The sequence below is a fragment of the Apiotrichum porosum genome (assembly GCF_003942205.1).
Source record: "Apiotrichum porosum strain DSM 27194 chromosome Unknown scaffold_13, whole genome shotgun sequence".
Classification (NCBI taxonomy): Eukaryota; Fungi; Basidiomycota; class Tremellomycetes; order Trichosporonales; family Trichosporonaceae; genus Apiotrichum; species Apiotrichum porosum.
Window position 1 is genome coordinate 566,816 of NW_021167120.1, and position 15,116 is coordinate 581,931.

A 15,116-nucleotide genomic window follows, 5' to 3' on the forward strand; every position below is an offset into this window, starting at 1 on the left:
GTCGGGCAGATGGCGGAGTACAGTGGCTCGGGCTACCGTGACCCTCGTGAGTGAAAGGAGGGGACAGTGAGGGATTGCAGATGCTGACAAAGTCTGCAGGCGCCAGCGAGCGGTATAAGGAGCTCATCGGAGAATCGAGGAGCAACCTCCTGTCAACCTACGAGGAGCACTGGTTGAAGACCAAGAAGCGCAGCGAGAGGGAGACCGCTCTCCTCGTCGACATCGCAACCCGTTCCGCCGCAGGTCCTTCCTCCAGCAGTGTCAACAACTCGACCGACGCCGCCACCGACTGTGCAGCTCGTGTCAAGGCTGTACAGCACAAGTACACCTTGACACAGCTGAGCATGATCTGTGTGCGCAATGGCTTGACGTCAAACGACGGCAACCATTTTACGCTGCATTATGCTCAGGGCATTGTCCGCAACGACCTCGACCTCGTCGACCACTCCTTCGGCGACGACAGTGTCCGTGAGTTGACGACAGGAGACAGGCTGGTACAGAGGCAGACATTGACGCCACAGTGCCGAGCGAGGACGATGCCGAGGTCCAGCGCCTTCTCAAGCTCAGCGAGAAGGCCCTGCAGGTCGATTGCGTGCGGCTCATCGTGTCATACAAGACGGCACGCGTCAGCGGCAAAAGGATGCTCTGTCGTCGTCTGGTCACAGCCAGGTGAGTAACAGTGGCCTTCACCCTAAAAGTGTGAACTCAGCTAACGATCCCACAGAACGGCGAAATCCAAGAGGACTGGGCGGGCCGCAAGCAGGTCACGCGCCGCCTCTGAGCCGTCATGCACGCTCAACCCGGTCATTCCAAAGCTCTCCGTCTCCACTTTCATCATTGTCTCGATCATGTCTCAGCAGCGTCTCCTCGTCCCAGGTGGGGTCTCACGACTCTGGCCGCAGCAGCCTCCATCACAACAACCAAACCAACCACCGTTACCATGTCCCAGCAATGTCTCCTCGACCTGCTTGCGACAGTCCAGATGGGGTCTTTCGAGTCTGCCTGTGACAACCAACCATGACCCAAAAATCTCCAACTCAAAACACCGAACGTGCAAGAACGCCTAGCCACCGAACCATCACATGTTTTGCCTCACAGCACATGAGCCTCAATTTGTGTAGCAGTATGATTGGATGTACAAAGTGTATGTGTGGTTGCGGTTATAGGGATGTGGCGAATAGCCCTCATGCATGTGCAGGCATCCTTGTAGTGGTCCACATGCTGCCACATTTCGGCCCGTTCTCAATCACCAGTACGGTTGGAGGGCCACTGTCTTCAGGATATTCAATGCCACATGTGGCCTTGTTAGACCATGCTTTATCGCCAGTGTGCACTTTCACCCCCACAAGCAGTTTGACGCATAGCAGCTGCTGTACGTCCTTCTATAAACGCCTCCCTCAGCGACGCCGTGGTCCTGAGCGTCATGCAGTCGCCGTTTTCTTGTGTGGCCTGTTCCTATTTACAGAGTGGTCGGCATATATCCATCGTCGACGAAGCTACACGCATGTATGTATTTTCCATCACTAGGTGCAGTGCGTCCAGACTAAACCCTCCGTGTAGTATGACAGAGCGGCACCGTGTTGCGTGCAGCACATGGTGCAGTGATCGGTGAGCGGGTCGGGTGTCCGAGGCCGCGTACGGCGGAGCGGTGGACGGACACCGCTCCGCTTCAATACCAGACTACAAGTCGGGGGCGTACAGAACGGCGCAGCTAACATGCAACTCGCACTACATCGCTGGCTCGAAAGCAGAGATACAAGATACATGTTCTGCTGGGGGGGTTGTACGGATACGACCGTGTTCACGGCTGAGACCCATCCTGCGCACAGCCAGCGAAAGTGGCGGAACCACGTTACGCCGTACCTCCGCTGCGCGCCGCTGCATGTGACCCGTCATTTCCCAGCACGCCACAACCCTAATCCGCCATTTTTATTGACGCGGATGTAGACAGCCGCCCAGACGAGAAACACAACAGGCTGAAGCCGGAGGCGTGCAGGTCCGTACATTGTGTTTCTCGCTCGTCGGCGGCGTGTTTCTGTTCCGCTCCACCCGCTGTACCAAAGAGTGCCATCGTGAAGTCTCCTCTTATGACGCTCTGGCACACAACACAACTAACCAAGGCCTCATGGAACACGAGGGACGCAATGAACGTTGGCAGACTGGCCGTACGCGCATCCAGCACACCATCTTGCACGCCCAAGGACAGGTCGTCGAGATACACACCATGAACGAGATTTTCAGATCTCGCTTAGGCAGTGTGTTTCTCTGCTCGTAGCACGTTTTCTTCTGCCGAGCGGCTTAAAATGGCACAGACTTACGACCAAGGTCGTTGTCGGCCACGGCCGCGGGGTTGGTGGAGCCGAGATATGACGAAAGTTGAAGATCTCGGTTCCGGCATGTCCTTTGAGTGGCGACTGGTTCTTGGCCGTGGCCCACAGGTTTCAAGTGGAGGTAATGGGGTTTTTGAGGTGGAGGTGGTGAAATAGCGGTGAAGTTGCGCAGCCGCCAAGCATGAGATGGTAATGAACCCAGGGTGGTCATGAGCGGCAAGATGGTTCTAGGCGCGAACGTGTGTGTTCCCAGCAGAGCCATTCCCAGTGGGCAAGTGAGACACCGAACGAAGCGGGAGAGGTGGTTGTTGGGCGCTGTTGTGTTGTGTTTGTTGTTGGGCGCTGGCGTTGTTCCCATGGACCGTTGACAGTGGCCCAGAGAGGGGTAGGCATAGTGAAGCGTCGAGCAAAGTCACCCGCGATGTTATGCATCCCACGCGCCCGTCTACACGTACTGAGCGCGAAGCAGAGAGGCACAAAAGCGAACATTACGCATGACGGCATCAGACCTTTTCCCAGTCACCTCCACCTCCACCCAGCGCCTGCGTAGTTTTCTGTCCACGATCTTGTCTTTGCGCCAAGCAACTGCTGCGCAATGCCCAGTGCATCGCCATCACGCCCACACTCGATAACGACCCCTCTGCACACTCTTATACCCAGCATCTCGCGACTATAGAGCCTCCCACTTCCCTCGTCGACACACATCTGCGTCATGGTGTCCTGGTCCTGTGTTGTGGCTGTGGCGACCAGCCTCCTCGTCGTGCAGTCTGTCGCCGCCCAAACAACTACAAACAACAACACCCCGCCGCCCAACACCACTGCGACAGATCCGTGGTGGCCGCAGTACCCCGATGGGAGGAGTATGAACGACTACATGCTGAACGAGAGTGCAACCGACAACGACCTCTCGGGAAACAGCGACGTGGCGCAGTGGATTATCGCGGCGTCCAACGCGTGGCGCGCGCAGTTCGGTAAGCAACCGCGGATGTAATGTCCCATGTCGCTCACTTCTGTAGGCTCTCAGCCGGTGACCTGGAACGAGACTGCAGCGAGGATTGCGCAGAACCACACCAACACTTGTCTCTGGGAGCATTGGTGAGTTGCGAACGCCAGCTTGATTGGGCTAACTCTATTCCAGGGGAAACGATAACCTGTACGAAATGATATCGCTGGCAGCACTGACGTACCCAGTGCCTCACAGTCAGGCTCCGACGCCAGCATGCGCTTCGGCGTCCGCAGCATGATCGAGATGTGGGCCGACGAGTGGAGTATGTGTGCTGCCCACAGCCCTCGCTGACACGCGCAGCCTACTATCCGTTTGCGCACCCAGAGGAGCAGGCGTACTCGCACTTTACCGCTGTACGTGCCACTCCCCACCACTTGACAGTACATACTGACCCACCGCTTCTACAGATGACGTGGAACGCAAGCAACACCGTCGGGTGCGGGTGGAACATCAACTGCTCCAACAACACCGCCTTCCCCAGCCTGACATACTTTGTGTGCAACTACTGGCCCGGAGGCAACATTGTCTCCAGCCCGCCCGGCATCTACTTTGCTGCCAACATTCACAACTTTACGGGATGGCCAGTGAACGCGGCCGAGTCGAGCTCGATCGCGAGCTTGACGGCTGAGGCTGCGCCAACGTTCCAGACTGGACAAGGTGTCACTCGCACGTATACGGCGACGGCCAGCCCGACGGCGACTCAACGCAGCGCGGGTGGTGCGCTCGTGACACCTGGTGCTGCTCTTCTCGTGCTACTGGCCGTCCAGGTGGCGATGGTCTGAGGTCGTAGGCAGTGTGTATCGATTGTACCTTGTAGCCAGCCAGCTTGAATTCTCGTCAAGGTTCCATCTCGTTAGTTCCCAAAGTCCCATCTCGTAGATCCAAAGCATACATGATCTTGGTGCCGCTGTGACATACACGCGTGCCACTTTCTCTCGACTAAAACTTCTAACCGTCCCTCACCGCACCCTACTCTCCACCCTACTTGGACGCCTGGAGCTCGGCCTTGAAGTCGCCCACGGCATTGGCAAAGCCCGTCTTGGCGTCGTCGACCTCAAAGCCCTGCTTCTGCTCGGCCGTGTTGTCGTACGAGCCGGCCCAGGTCTCACAGATGGCAATGACTGCCGGGTCCTTCTTGTACGACACGAGCTTGAGGGCTTCTGGGCCGGCGTGCTGGACACTGCGGATGTAAGCAATGGACCGACCCCAAGGTCGCTGGCAGAGCAGGTGGAAGGGAAGGAGGCAGCAAAGTGACAAAAACATCTGCGCCCGTCGCACCACCAAAACACTGTCCTGTGACTCACAGAGCATCGATAATCTGACGCGTAGTCACGGTGATGCCGGGAATGTTGACACTCCTGCTACCGATACCATACTTGAAGTTTTCCTCGGGCATGCACAGGCCCCAGACAATGTTGCGGAACACCGTCTTGGCGCGCGAGAGGTAGACCTTCATGTCGTCGAGGATGGGGTCCTCGGGTCCCGAGGCGATGGGGCACACGCTCTCGATACCCTGGAGGGGTTCACGGATGAGGCCTGAGATGAACGACGAGGCGGCGGAGGAGGGCTGGAGGAGGAGGAGGGTACGAGTTAGCTTGGTGCACAGCTGAGCGTGGTCTAACTCACAGCACCGGTACGGATGGCGACCGTGGGGAGACGGAGGGAACGGGTGTCGAGGTATCCCTTGCGGCCATAGTCGAATGCGTAGAACTCGCCAATGGTCTTCTGGACACCGTAAGACGAACCGGGGATGATGGGAGTGTCGCTGCGTGTGTCAGTGCAGCTCAATGGCGACGGGTGTGTGAGGACTGGCCAACACCAGGCACACCATCGACATGACTCACGCAGGAATAACGTGGTCCTCAGGACGCGCCTTGGGCCCACCGTACACGGCCAGACTGGAGATAAAGACGTAGACCATCTTCTTGCCCTGCGGCTTCCACACGGCGTCGCTGTGCGCGTGGGCCGCCTTGATGAGCGCAATGTGGCTGTCGACGTTGACAGCCCAGCCAAGCTCAAAGTCGGCCTCGGCGCCACCCGACATGATGCCGCTGCGCAACGTCAGCAGCGTCCAAACGGGTCAGTAGGCCATCCAAGCAGCACCCACTGGGCCTTTTTCTCTTCTCGACTCACTGGAGAGCAATCACACCACCAATCTTCTCGCCGTCAAACAGCTCCTTGAGCGCCTCGGGCTTGCCCAGGTCGGCCTTGACGACACGCAGACGCGGGTCGTCCGTAAAGCGCGGGGGCTCGACCACGTCCGTGGTGATGATACGGAGCTTGGGGTACAGCTCAAGCATGAGCTTGGTGACTTCACGGCCGACGAAGCCTGCGCACAAGTGTCGTCAGAGTACGTTCTCAGGGCACTGGGCGGGAGGAGGAGGGACATACCGCCGGCGCCGGTGAGGAGCACCGTCTCGACATGGGCAGGGAGCTTGAGCGCGTCGTAGGTAGGCATCGTTGAGGTAGGGGTTCAAGGAGGTCAGTGAGAGCGGATGAGAAGGGAGTAAGAGGCAACTGTCCGCGTTTGCATCGTGGTCCTATGTAGCAAGCACTGGTGGGCGGTGGTTGCCGTGCTGAGCCGACAACCCGTTGAGCCGAGCCGGAAGTAAGGGTTTTGCGGACCACCGGCCCGGGGGAACCAGCATGCCGCAACGAGCCGTGATAGCCAACGATGGGCAGAATAGCCAACAATCACGCTGGCGGACCATTGTTGGCTATTACGGAGCTTAGTGTTGGCTATGGAGGGCTGTCGATAGGATATGTTGGGTGGGACTGTTGGCTATAGGGCTTGTTCAGTGCGACGTGCCAAGTGGAGACGTGCTCGGCAATCTCCGAGGGGCTTGCGCGGGTGAGCATGGCGGGCTTTCAACAGTTGGTGCGCTCTTCTCTCAGGTCACAGTTCACCAGTTGAGAGTGAGCACATCGGCTTCCACCTGGGGGCATATTACCGATCTGTCAGGCGAGTTGTTGGCTTGGTGAAGCTGTGAGCAGTACACGCATTGCAGATGGGCGTTGGTCATTATCCATCGTGTATAAAGTGGGGTACGAACTGGGGACGCTGTCTGTATCTACGAGTAGCTGGGGCCACAGAAAATAATAAAATGGAAATGGCGCTGATAGGGAGCCTTCTAGCTCACCACATGGCCCACAGCAAGACATGGTTGGGGGGGGGGAGGGGAATGAGCGGGCACTGTTGGATTTCTTAAGTGCACGCGATGATGGAGCTGGTGCCGGGGTAGTACCAGAACGAGATGGCGATGATGAGGTAGAGGAGAACGAGGACGACACCCTCCATCCAGTTTGCGCGGCCGTCGGCGAGGGTCTGGTTGACGACGATGACGGAGAAGAAGAGGACAAGCGACTCGAAGGGGTCGAACAGGAGGGTCATGGGCTTGCCAATCCACCAGGCAATGAGCTCGACAAAGGGGATGCAGAACAGGGCGACCTGGATGGACGAGCCGACAGCGACCGAGACGGAGAGGTCGAGCTTGTCCTTGACCGAGACGGAGACGGCGGTGAAATGCTCGGCGGCGTTGCCGACAATGGGGAGAAGGACCAGACCGACCCACTCGGCGGACAGGGAAGGGTTGGACTCGACCATACCGTTGATCGAGTCGACGAGGAACTCGGCCGTGACACCAACGAGAACGGCAACAACGACGAGGGTAATGATGGTGACGGGCAAGTTGAGCTGGGGAACCTCCTCTTCCTCCTCTTCCTCTTCCTCGCCGTTGTTCGACTGGTTGTTGGAAACGTTTTCGCCGTCGGCAACAAGGTCCTTGGGCTCGGCGTTTGACTCGACGGCGCTCTCCTCGTCCACGCTGTCGTTGCGGTGGCGAATGTTACGGACCTTGTCCCTGACGTTGTCCTTGACACGGCTGGGCATGTTGCGAATGTTGTCGCTGTAGCGGACCGAAGTGGACACGTCGTCGTCATCGTAAAGGTGGGCGTGCGACCACATCTGGAAGACGAGGAAGCACAGGTAGAGGAAGAGGAGAATGACGGCGACACCGTGGCTCATCGACAAAAGGTCACGGGCTTCCTCGGCCTCAGTAAGGTCCTTGGAAGTGTTGTCGCTGCCGATAGCAAAGTGGAAGGCAGACTGGAGGACGTTAGCTGAAGTACGGTTCTGATCTAGCTTACGGGAATGAGGACGGCAACGACCGAGATGAGCAGGAGCGACGAGTTGAGCTGAGCAGCGGTCGACTTCATGGTCTGCTCGGAAAACTTGAAACCGCCAGCAATGAAGCAGCAGCCGAGAACGAGAAGGAGGTTGGAAAGAATCGAGCCAATAAGCGAAGACTGCACAACGGCAATCTCACACTTGACAAGGGCAATAATGGCGACAATCAGCTCGACGACGTTGCCGAGGGTGGCGTTGATGAGACCACCAATGGTCTGGCCGACACGCATCGAGATTTCCTCGGTAGCGAAGCCAAGGAGGCCCGCAAGAGGCATGATGGAAATGAACGTCATGATGAACACGACAGTGTCCGAGATCGAGGAGTTGCCGTTGGCCTTGACAAAGTGCAGGGCCCAGCCCACGGGGATGAAGACGAGGAGAATGTTACTGCAGCGTCAACGGACATTCTGGGAGTTGCGGGTGGGGGGGAAGCTGCTCGGGTGGTGAAATGTGATGGTGGCACCGGTCACTAGCTTCACTTTGGCTGCGGGTGCCAAACAAGCCCAGCTCGTAAGCGAACGCTAGCGCGGACGCACCAACCTCCTCGACTTGGTCGAGAACTGTACGCCCTCACAAACACACCCCGAGTCCGGGAGGACAGATCGACCCAACACAGTCTCGGACGCCGACAAAACAATTGCGGCCTCGTCGACGCGCATGAAACAAACACACCAGTCCAGGGTCCCAGTGCCGCTCCACCACCACACAAAAGTCATACTACTCACAACCACGAGTTGAAGAACACAGTCCTGATACTCGACAGCCAGCCGGGGGCCTTGCCCACAGGCTTCTCGGGGGTGAAGAGACCGGTAGTCATACGCTTGAGGAGGGGCGCGTTGGGGTCGACAGAGTGCTTGGAGCGGGACCGATTTGAGCGGTCGGTGTTACGACGCGACGCAGCGGCCACGACACCGTCGCCAGACGCTCCTTGCTCAATGGTCACGCCGCGTGCGGCGGGGGCACGGCGGCGCACACCATCAATGCCCGATGCACCGGCGGTGGAGGTGGAAGTGTCGGCGGCGAGGCCCTCAGCGGTGGTGAAGCTGTCGTGACCGAGGGACGGGGAGGGGGCGGGGATGTGGAACGAGTCTGGCTCGGCGGTGTAAGGCGTGGACGCCATGGCCGCGATGTATGGAGGGTGGTGAGGAGGGGTGAAGGGGGGGAACAATAGAAGAGTGTGTTGAAGGTGTGAACGAGTGTGTGGAGAGGCCAAGAGACTGGGGAGACGGTAATAGAAAAAAGTGATTGACGCCAAGAAACCAGAGCACAAAGAGGCTCACACCACCCAGTCACAAAACACAGCCTGGGTGCGCAGCTCTCAGCCAAACAGCGGCCCCCCATGCACATAGACACCGTTCCGTCTGGCGCTACTTGGGGCCGTCCTTCCCGTGTCCGTTGTGTGCGGTTCATACAGCTTACAGCCCGCATGCCGTGTTGGGTGCGGTGCCGGAGCGATGAAACTCGCGTCTATTGATCGAAGGGCTTGGCACCGTGTCCGACTGCCTGCAACTCCCCAGGCCGGATGCATAAGGGCCAGACCGTCCAGACGTCCAGACCCCGTTCAGAACGTGTCACGTTGCCTGCCAAGCCACTGCAGACCGTTCTGTTTGCTATTTGGGACCCACCCCAAGCCAGGCGCCTGATGACGCCGTGTCCCTTGACCTCATTACAAAGTTTATAATGGAATTGGAGAACGTATTACAAGTTTCTGATGCAAATGTAATGAATTTTGTAAAGCACAGGTCAGCCTCCCCTAGAGAGGCACTGATGTTGCTCCGGCTGCCCTGTAATAACGACAAGGGTGTGTCGTCACAGCTGCGCACAACGCGTCACGCTCCAAAAATTATGGCTCCACAACTTTTGCAATGACGCTCGCTCGCCCCACAACCTGTTGATGCTGTGCCGATCCTAGCCGACAAACCACCAAATGTGGCGGCAAAGGCAGTAGTGAGTTTTCGTCAGAGAGAGCCTTGTGGCGGACCAGTCCACTGATCCACTGATCCACCGATATATCACTGACCCAGGCCACTGCTTTGTGCTGCGCAGACCCGCGTGAATGAAACGGCCACGCACTGTCTGCCAGAGCACGGATCTTCAAACCACCCGATTAACCGAGTGCCGATGTCGCGATGTCAATACTCTGCAACGTGGCAAAAGTCATCATACGCGCATACCCATTGCGCAGCTCTATAGCGTGCAGCTGTCAGAGGACACAATGCAGGTTGACCCGGTGGTAGAGCAGGACGGCTAGCAGTGGTAGTCGAGGTTACACTGTTGTAGTACTAGTTGAGAGAATGTCTATTGTTGTAGACAGGAGATGATACAGTCGCTAGAGAACCACGGATACAGTTACTCTGACTATGTATACCGTTCTCTAGCTCGTGTATACAGGTGGAACCCGTTTAGGTTTGGCCCGAACCTCCCTGGTTGGGTTCAGATGACAGCTTGTTATGTGGACAATCCCCAGTCCTCACGCTCATGAAGACGGCCGGTAAAGCCGTGGCAATAAACCGGACAGCTGCATGGTCTTGTACACCCCTCCTCCTTAGCGCAAGGGCCGTCTCCTGCCTCCTGCCTCCTGCATGCTGCAGCTTTCTTCCGGCAGGCCACGGCTGCGCCATTGCCCGTTTGCACATTTGTGGCGCCCATCACGCCCAGCAAGGAAATTAGGCAACAAGTAGTACATAGTGGCTACGGTGTGCGCGCGGATCCTTTCACCGGCGCCTCCAGCCCTCGTCCTTACGAGGTACAAACACGAGGAGACCGGAGGCTTGCACGCGAGGAACTGGGGGTGGTGGTGGCAGCTACGCCAGATCGATGGCGGACAGCCATGCCGTCCCATGGCACACCCAGTGGCGGTTTGGCTTGCGGGGGAATGGAAAACCCAAAGTGGCGAAAGGCCAACCCGGGGTTTGTGTGGCATGTTGGCGTATATCCTGGCACGGGGGGTATGTCACCTAGGCACCAGTCGGAAATCGGCGGTGGGTTTGGGTGAAAGGATCGGCGATGTCGTTGTTGGTGTTGTACACTCATTCTCATCAGCGTCTCGTGGGCATCTTCGGTGGGTGGCAAACATGTTGTGTTTTTCGTCTGACGTGTTCATCAGTGGATGCCGTCAAGTGTGCTGATGGGTAGTACCCAAGGACCACACACGACAATGTATGCAAGCGCCAGATGATCCCGAGAGATACTGCCTCGCGTCCACCACGTCCTCGCTCACTGCTCCCCCTTCATCCTCAAGCGCCTCCCTACCGCCCAACCTTGGACCGCCTGCCTTCCCAAAACTGCCCAAATGCGTGCACCCCACCACAACGCACACTTTCCCTCTCCCAACCTCACTCTCTACCGCCCTCTTGCCTCAACCATCCCAACTACACACCCCCACCCCGCTCCCCGCTACGTTCCTTCGTATCCCTCGTGTCCCCGAACAACCATAACCCAACCCCCAACCCCCGACATGCGAAGCAAAGCCATCAAAAAGAGGCTTCTGATCTCCCTCTGAAACATCTTCCCACGCCGCAGCAATTCACCACAACGCTTCTCCTTCGGACAACGGAGATTGTCACCTTTTCCTCGGGTAGGTGATGCGGTCCGCACAGTGCTCCGTCCGATGCACTGCCTGTCCGTCCGAAACAGAAAGCAGAAAAGAAACTCTGGGATCTCGGGATGCGCGGCTTGGGAATTGGGAATGGGCGTGGGCGTGTGCCTCTCAGGCCGTAGTGCATGCGTGGTCTGGGCATGGTCTGGGCACCCACCGTGTGGGTGTGCATGCCGTGAAGCTGCCGCGCTCTGCTCCAAAGGCTGCTCCACGACAGCACCCTCTCTGCCCCTCCTTTCTCGTCGGCCACAACACCCTCCTTTCGCCCGAACTGCGCTGTGCTTGCTGTGTGCTTCTCAGCGCCCCGCAAGAACCCACCTCTCCACTCTGCACAAGCGACGAGAGACATGGATCGGACGAGACGACGCGGCCACGAACCTTTTGTCGTCTGAGTGGCAGGAGGAGGAGAAGAGGAGGATGAGGCTGGCTGAGAGTGTGAGACATTCTAGACCGCGGACACGGACAACGTTACACACCCACACGCCCCCTTGACAGATCCAAACCATCGGCTGTGTGCTTTGTGCTTTGTGCTTCTGGCGAGAAGACGCGGGCCACAGCGATGGACCCCGTCCGGGGGTCCCTCCCTACGCCGAGATGCCCTTCTCGAGGTCGCCACGTTGTTGCTAACCGCCCACTGTGACGAGCAGACCGTCCACCCCGTCCACCCGTCCATGGCCTCTCCGGGTTGTTCCGAGTCTGCCATGCTTACAGCCATGCTCATTGCCTCGCAGCCTCACAGCCTCGCAGCCTCACAGCCTCGACTGGGTGGACAGCTGACGTAAGAGTCTGGCAACATTGATGACCGTGGGAGTTGATCAGTGATCACTGTGGCGACGGTGATGTGGCTAAAACCCAATCTCGTCTGCATCTCACCCATTCGTTGTCTCCGAGGCGCCCAGTCTGATCGCCGCCGAGGCAGTCTACCAGCGGCTGGCGCGGGGTGGGGTGAGGTGAGGTGATGCAGTGAGAAGGTGATGGTGCCCGGACGAGGACGGCGAGGCCGGGACACACGGCGTTGATGTTGACGCCTCTGATCGCATCAGACCGCCGTTGATGAGGACCTCGTTTGTTGGAGCGGTGGCTGCAGTCACACACAAAACTGGTCAGTTCCATCGCGCATGGTAAAAAGGGGGGCATGGTGATCCATCTCTCGAGGTATATCGCAATGTCATAAGGAATAGCTGCGTTCGTTATCGACAGGCTCGCGAGCCGTCTTAGACGTCGGGCCGGGGTACTAGCTCGGGGCATCCATGACGATGTCCATCTGTGGCGGGAAATGTCAGCTACGGACAACAAGGGGGCCCAGAGCTGCACTCACGTAGGTGTTGTAATCCATAGTGGCGCGACCCGTGTTGTTGGGGTCGAACCGGCGGAACGCCTCGGTATAGTGCTTGACCGAGACGCAGGCCATGAGGAAACGGTCAAACGAGATACCCAGTCCGCGCTCCTCGCCGGCCTTGGGCGGGGGCGCAAACCGCTTCTCGAGCTTGCGCACCATCTCGGCAGGCAGGTTGAACCCGAACCCCTCGAGCGCGGCGTGCAGCTCGCGCCGGTCAATCAGGCCCGAGTTGTCCTGGTCGAACCGGCGGAAAATGTCGTGCCAGTCCTGGATGTAGCGGTACAGGCCCTCAAACTCCAAAAAGTTGATCGAGCCAGAGCGGTCAGAGTCAAAGATGTTCATGAGCTGTGAAAAAGAAAGGCGCGTCAGCGCGTCAGATTCAGATTGAAATGAAACGGCAAGAAGGGGGGGGGAGGCACGAGGGGGAGGAGGGCTGGCGGAGGCAATAACAACTCACCATCTTGACACAGTCCTCGCGAGCCTCCACCGTCGCGTCCTTGTCGAGGAGGCGCTGGAGGTCCCACGAATTGAGCTGGCCCGTGCGCGACTGGTCAAACTGGTTGAACCTGGCGTTTGTCAGTAAACACATTGCGCGGTGGCCGACGCGTCGACTCACATGGCACGGAGCTCGTGGTCCTCTGCACGGGGAGCAGGAGGAGGGGGCGACTGGTATCCGCCTTGCTGCTGCTGCTGCTGGGGAGGAGGAGCCTGTTGCTGCTGCTGCTGAGGAGGAGGAGCCTGCTGCTGCTGGGGGTGCTGTTGAGGGTGCTGCGCAGGGCTGGGGGACTGGTAGCCGCGCTGCTGAGGAGGCGCGCCGCCCTGAGGGGCTTGCTGGCCCGAGTATCGCTGCTGCTGGCGGGGGTCTACCTGGCGCGGGTCAACACCGGGGGGTCCCTGCTGGTACTGCTGGGGAGGGGGCGACTGGTAGCCTTGAGGAGGAGCACCTTGCGAGTACGTGCGGGGAGGAGGCTGAGCGTACTGCTGGGGGTGGCCTTGCTGCTGTTGCTGCTGCTGAGGATGTCCACCCTGCTGAGGTGGCTGCTGGAATCCTTGAACGGGGGCACGCGAGTCGACGGGCGAGCGACCATCCTGGCCTACACTCGCCTGCCTTGGAGGCGGGCGCGCGTACTGCTGCTGGGGGTGCTGTTGGGGATGCTGTTGGGGGTGGCCTTGGGGAGGAGGCTGCTGGTACTGCTGGGGGTGTTGCTGATACTGCTGCTGCTGGGGAGGGGGCTGGCCGTAGCCTGGGGCGGCGTTGGGGGGTGGGCGCTGCATTGGCTGCTGTTGCCTAGGAGGCTGCTGCTGCTGCTGTGCTGCCCACTGCTGTTGGGCCGGGGGAGCGGGGTTGGCGGCGCGATGCTCTTCCTCTGCCTGCTGCGCAGCCTTGGCCTCGTCCTCTGCACGCTTCTTTGCGTAGCGCTCCTCGTAGCGGCGGCGTGCCTCGTCGCTGGCGCTTCCGTACGGGCTCGGTGTTGCCATGAACTCGCCTCGGGGGATGGGATTCTTTTGGCTGGGTGGTTGCGGTGCAGAGTTGTCGCGCATGGCACGGTCTCCAATGGCAAAAGGCGAGTCGCCGGCGGATGGGCGTCCGAGGTAGGCCATGGCGTATTGACGACGCGGGGCGGACGGGGTTGTGGTCTGGGTGCGGTGGGTGCGGGGGCTATACAAGCTATACAGCGAGTGGCGGTCCGAGAACTGCGAGGGAAGGCGCGCTGTAAAAGGGCAGTCCGCGGGGGGCGGCGTTCACCTGGCGTGCACAATACAGTGCTAGGGCGAGCCGGGCGGTGGGGGTGAGGGGGGTGCAGACGTGGACACTCAAACAGGCGCGCGCGCGTGAATATATGGTCGTGGTAGGAATAGCTATATATGTGCGCAGCAAGAGCGAAAGCGGGGTGGGGTTTGGGGCTGCGGTTGAGGTGGGGGGTTTGCTGGAGATGAGGATAGTCAAGAGGAGAGATGGTTGCCAAGAGGTGACAACGAGGCATCTACACAATCGCTCTCTCATGGGTTTGCCGGTCGGTGGTCTGCCCGGTCGGTCTCTCTGGGTGGCGTGCGCGGCCGGCGGCGTCCTACGGAGGAGAGGGTGGGGAAAACAGCCGGCTCACCCCTTAACAAGCTAACAAGCATGCGTGGGTGCGCGCCAGGCTCTGGCAGACACTCGCTGTCGCCGCACTGCCAGGCAAAAGTCCCACCTGCGCGACCTGATTCTGCTACAAGGGACGCGTACCGCGTCCTGCGCGTCAGAGGGAGAGAGGGGGTGTGGGTTTGAAGATTGTGAGACAGAGCAACAGGGCCACCCACATGCGCGCACGCCTTGCTGACACGCCTACCGCCTGCTCCTAAATGGATTAGGGTTTGGGTAATTGGGTAATTGGGCGTGTAATAGCCCTCCAGACCCCATTTCAATAGGGGAATTGTTACAGGAGCTTTTGCAACAAAACCTAATGGCCCGGGGGAGGGGGCGGTGGCTGCGGCGGGTGTGTGAGGGCTGGCGCGGCGTGACGTGACACTCAACCCCATCTCTGCCAACGCGCTGGAGGCCATACGGTGGAGAAGAGAGATATCTCTCACTTTCCTCTTTCAACCACACACCCATTGACCGACCGTTCTCTTTCAGTGTCCATAACCCCCCCATCTCTCACCCTCGCTCTAGCAAC

The 15,116-nt window shown here is 59.0% G+C and overlaps 5 protein-coding genes across 5 annotated transcripts; 2 read left to right on the plus strand and 3 right to left on the minus strand.

The window, feature by feature from the left end:
* Positions 1 to 9: 9 nt before the first annotated feature.
* On the plus strand, positions 10 to 1,067 carry EHS24_002633 (uncharacterized protein; the record flags this gene model as incomplete). The annotated part of the gene is made up of 4 exons (XM_028618365.1): positions 10 to 46; positions 100 to 468; positions 522 to 669; positions 725 to 1,067. 4 exons carry the CDS (start codon positions 10 to 12, stop codon positions 1,065 to 1,067), a joined length of 897 nt encoding a protein of 298 aa, XP_028473321.1.
* A 2,125-nt stretch (positions 1,068 to 3,192) lies between these two features.
* Positions 3,193 to 4,118, plus strand: EHS24_002634 (uncharacterized protein; the record flags this gene model as incomplete). Its single annotated transcript, XM_028618366.1, has 6 exons — positions 3,193 to 3,301; positions 3,347 to 3,425; positions 3,469 to 3,483; positions 3,522 to 3,598; positions 3,637 to 3,689; positions 3,744 to 4,118. The coding sequence occupies 6 exons, from the start codon at positions 3,193 to 3,195 to the stop codon at positions 4,116 to 4,118; spliced, it is 708 nt and encodes a 235-aa protein (XP_028473322.1).
* A 199-nt stretch (positions 4,119 to 4,317) lies between these two features.
* On the minus strand, positions 4,318 to 5,794 carry EHS24_002635 (uncharacterized protein; the record flags this gene model as incomplete). The annotated part of the gene is made up of 6 exons (XM_028618367.1): positions 4,318 to 4,516; positions 4,641 to 4,903; positions 4,963 to 5,101; positions 5,181 to 5,387; positions 5,470 to 5,665; positions 5,728 to 5,794. 6 exons carry the CDS (start codon positions 5,792 to 5,794, stop codon positions 4,318 to 4,320), a joined length of 1,071 nt encoding a protein of 356 aa, XP_028473323.1.
* A 747-nt stretch (positions 5,795 to 6,541) lies between these two features.
* On the minus strand, positions 6,542 to 8,642 carry EHS24_002636 (uncharacterized protein; the record flags this gene model as incomplete). The annotated part of the gene is made up of 3 exons (XM_028618368.1): positions 6,542 to 7,441; positions 7,483 to 7,909; positions 8,248 to 8,642. The coding sequence occupies 3 exons, from the start codon at positions 8,640 to 8,642 to the stop codon at positions 6,542 to 6,544; spliced, it is 1,722 nt and encodes a 573-aa protein (XP_028473324.1).
* Positions 8,643 to 12,354: 3,712 nt separating this feature from the next.
* EHS24_002637 (uncharacterized protein) lies at positions 12,355 to 14,061 on the minus strand (the record flags this gene model as incomplete). Its single annotated transcript, XM_028618369.1, has 4 exons — positions 12,355 to 12,384; positions 12,439 to 12,804; positions 12,917 to 13,025; positions 13,076 to 14,061. 4 exons carry the CDS (start codon positions 14,059 to 14,061, stop codon positions 12,355 to 12,357), a joined length of 1,491 nt encoding a protein of 496 aa, XP_028473325.1.
* Positions 14,062 to 15,116: the final 1,055 nt, after the last annotated feature.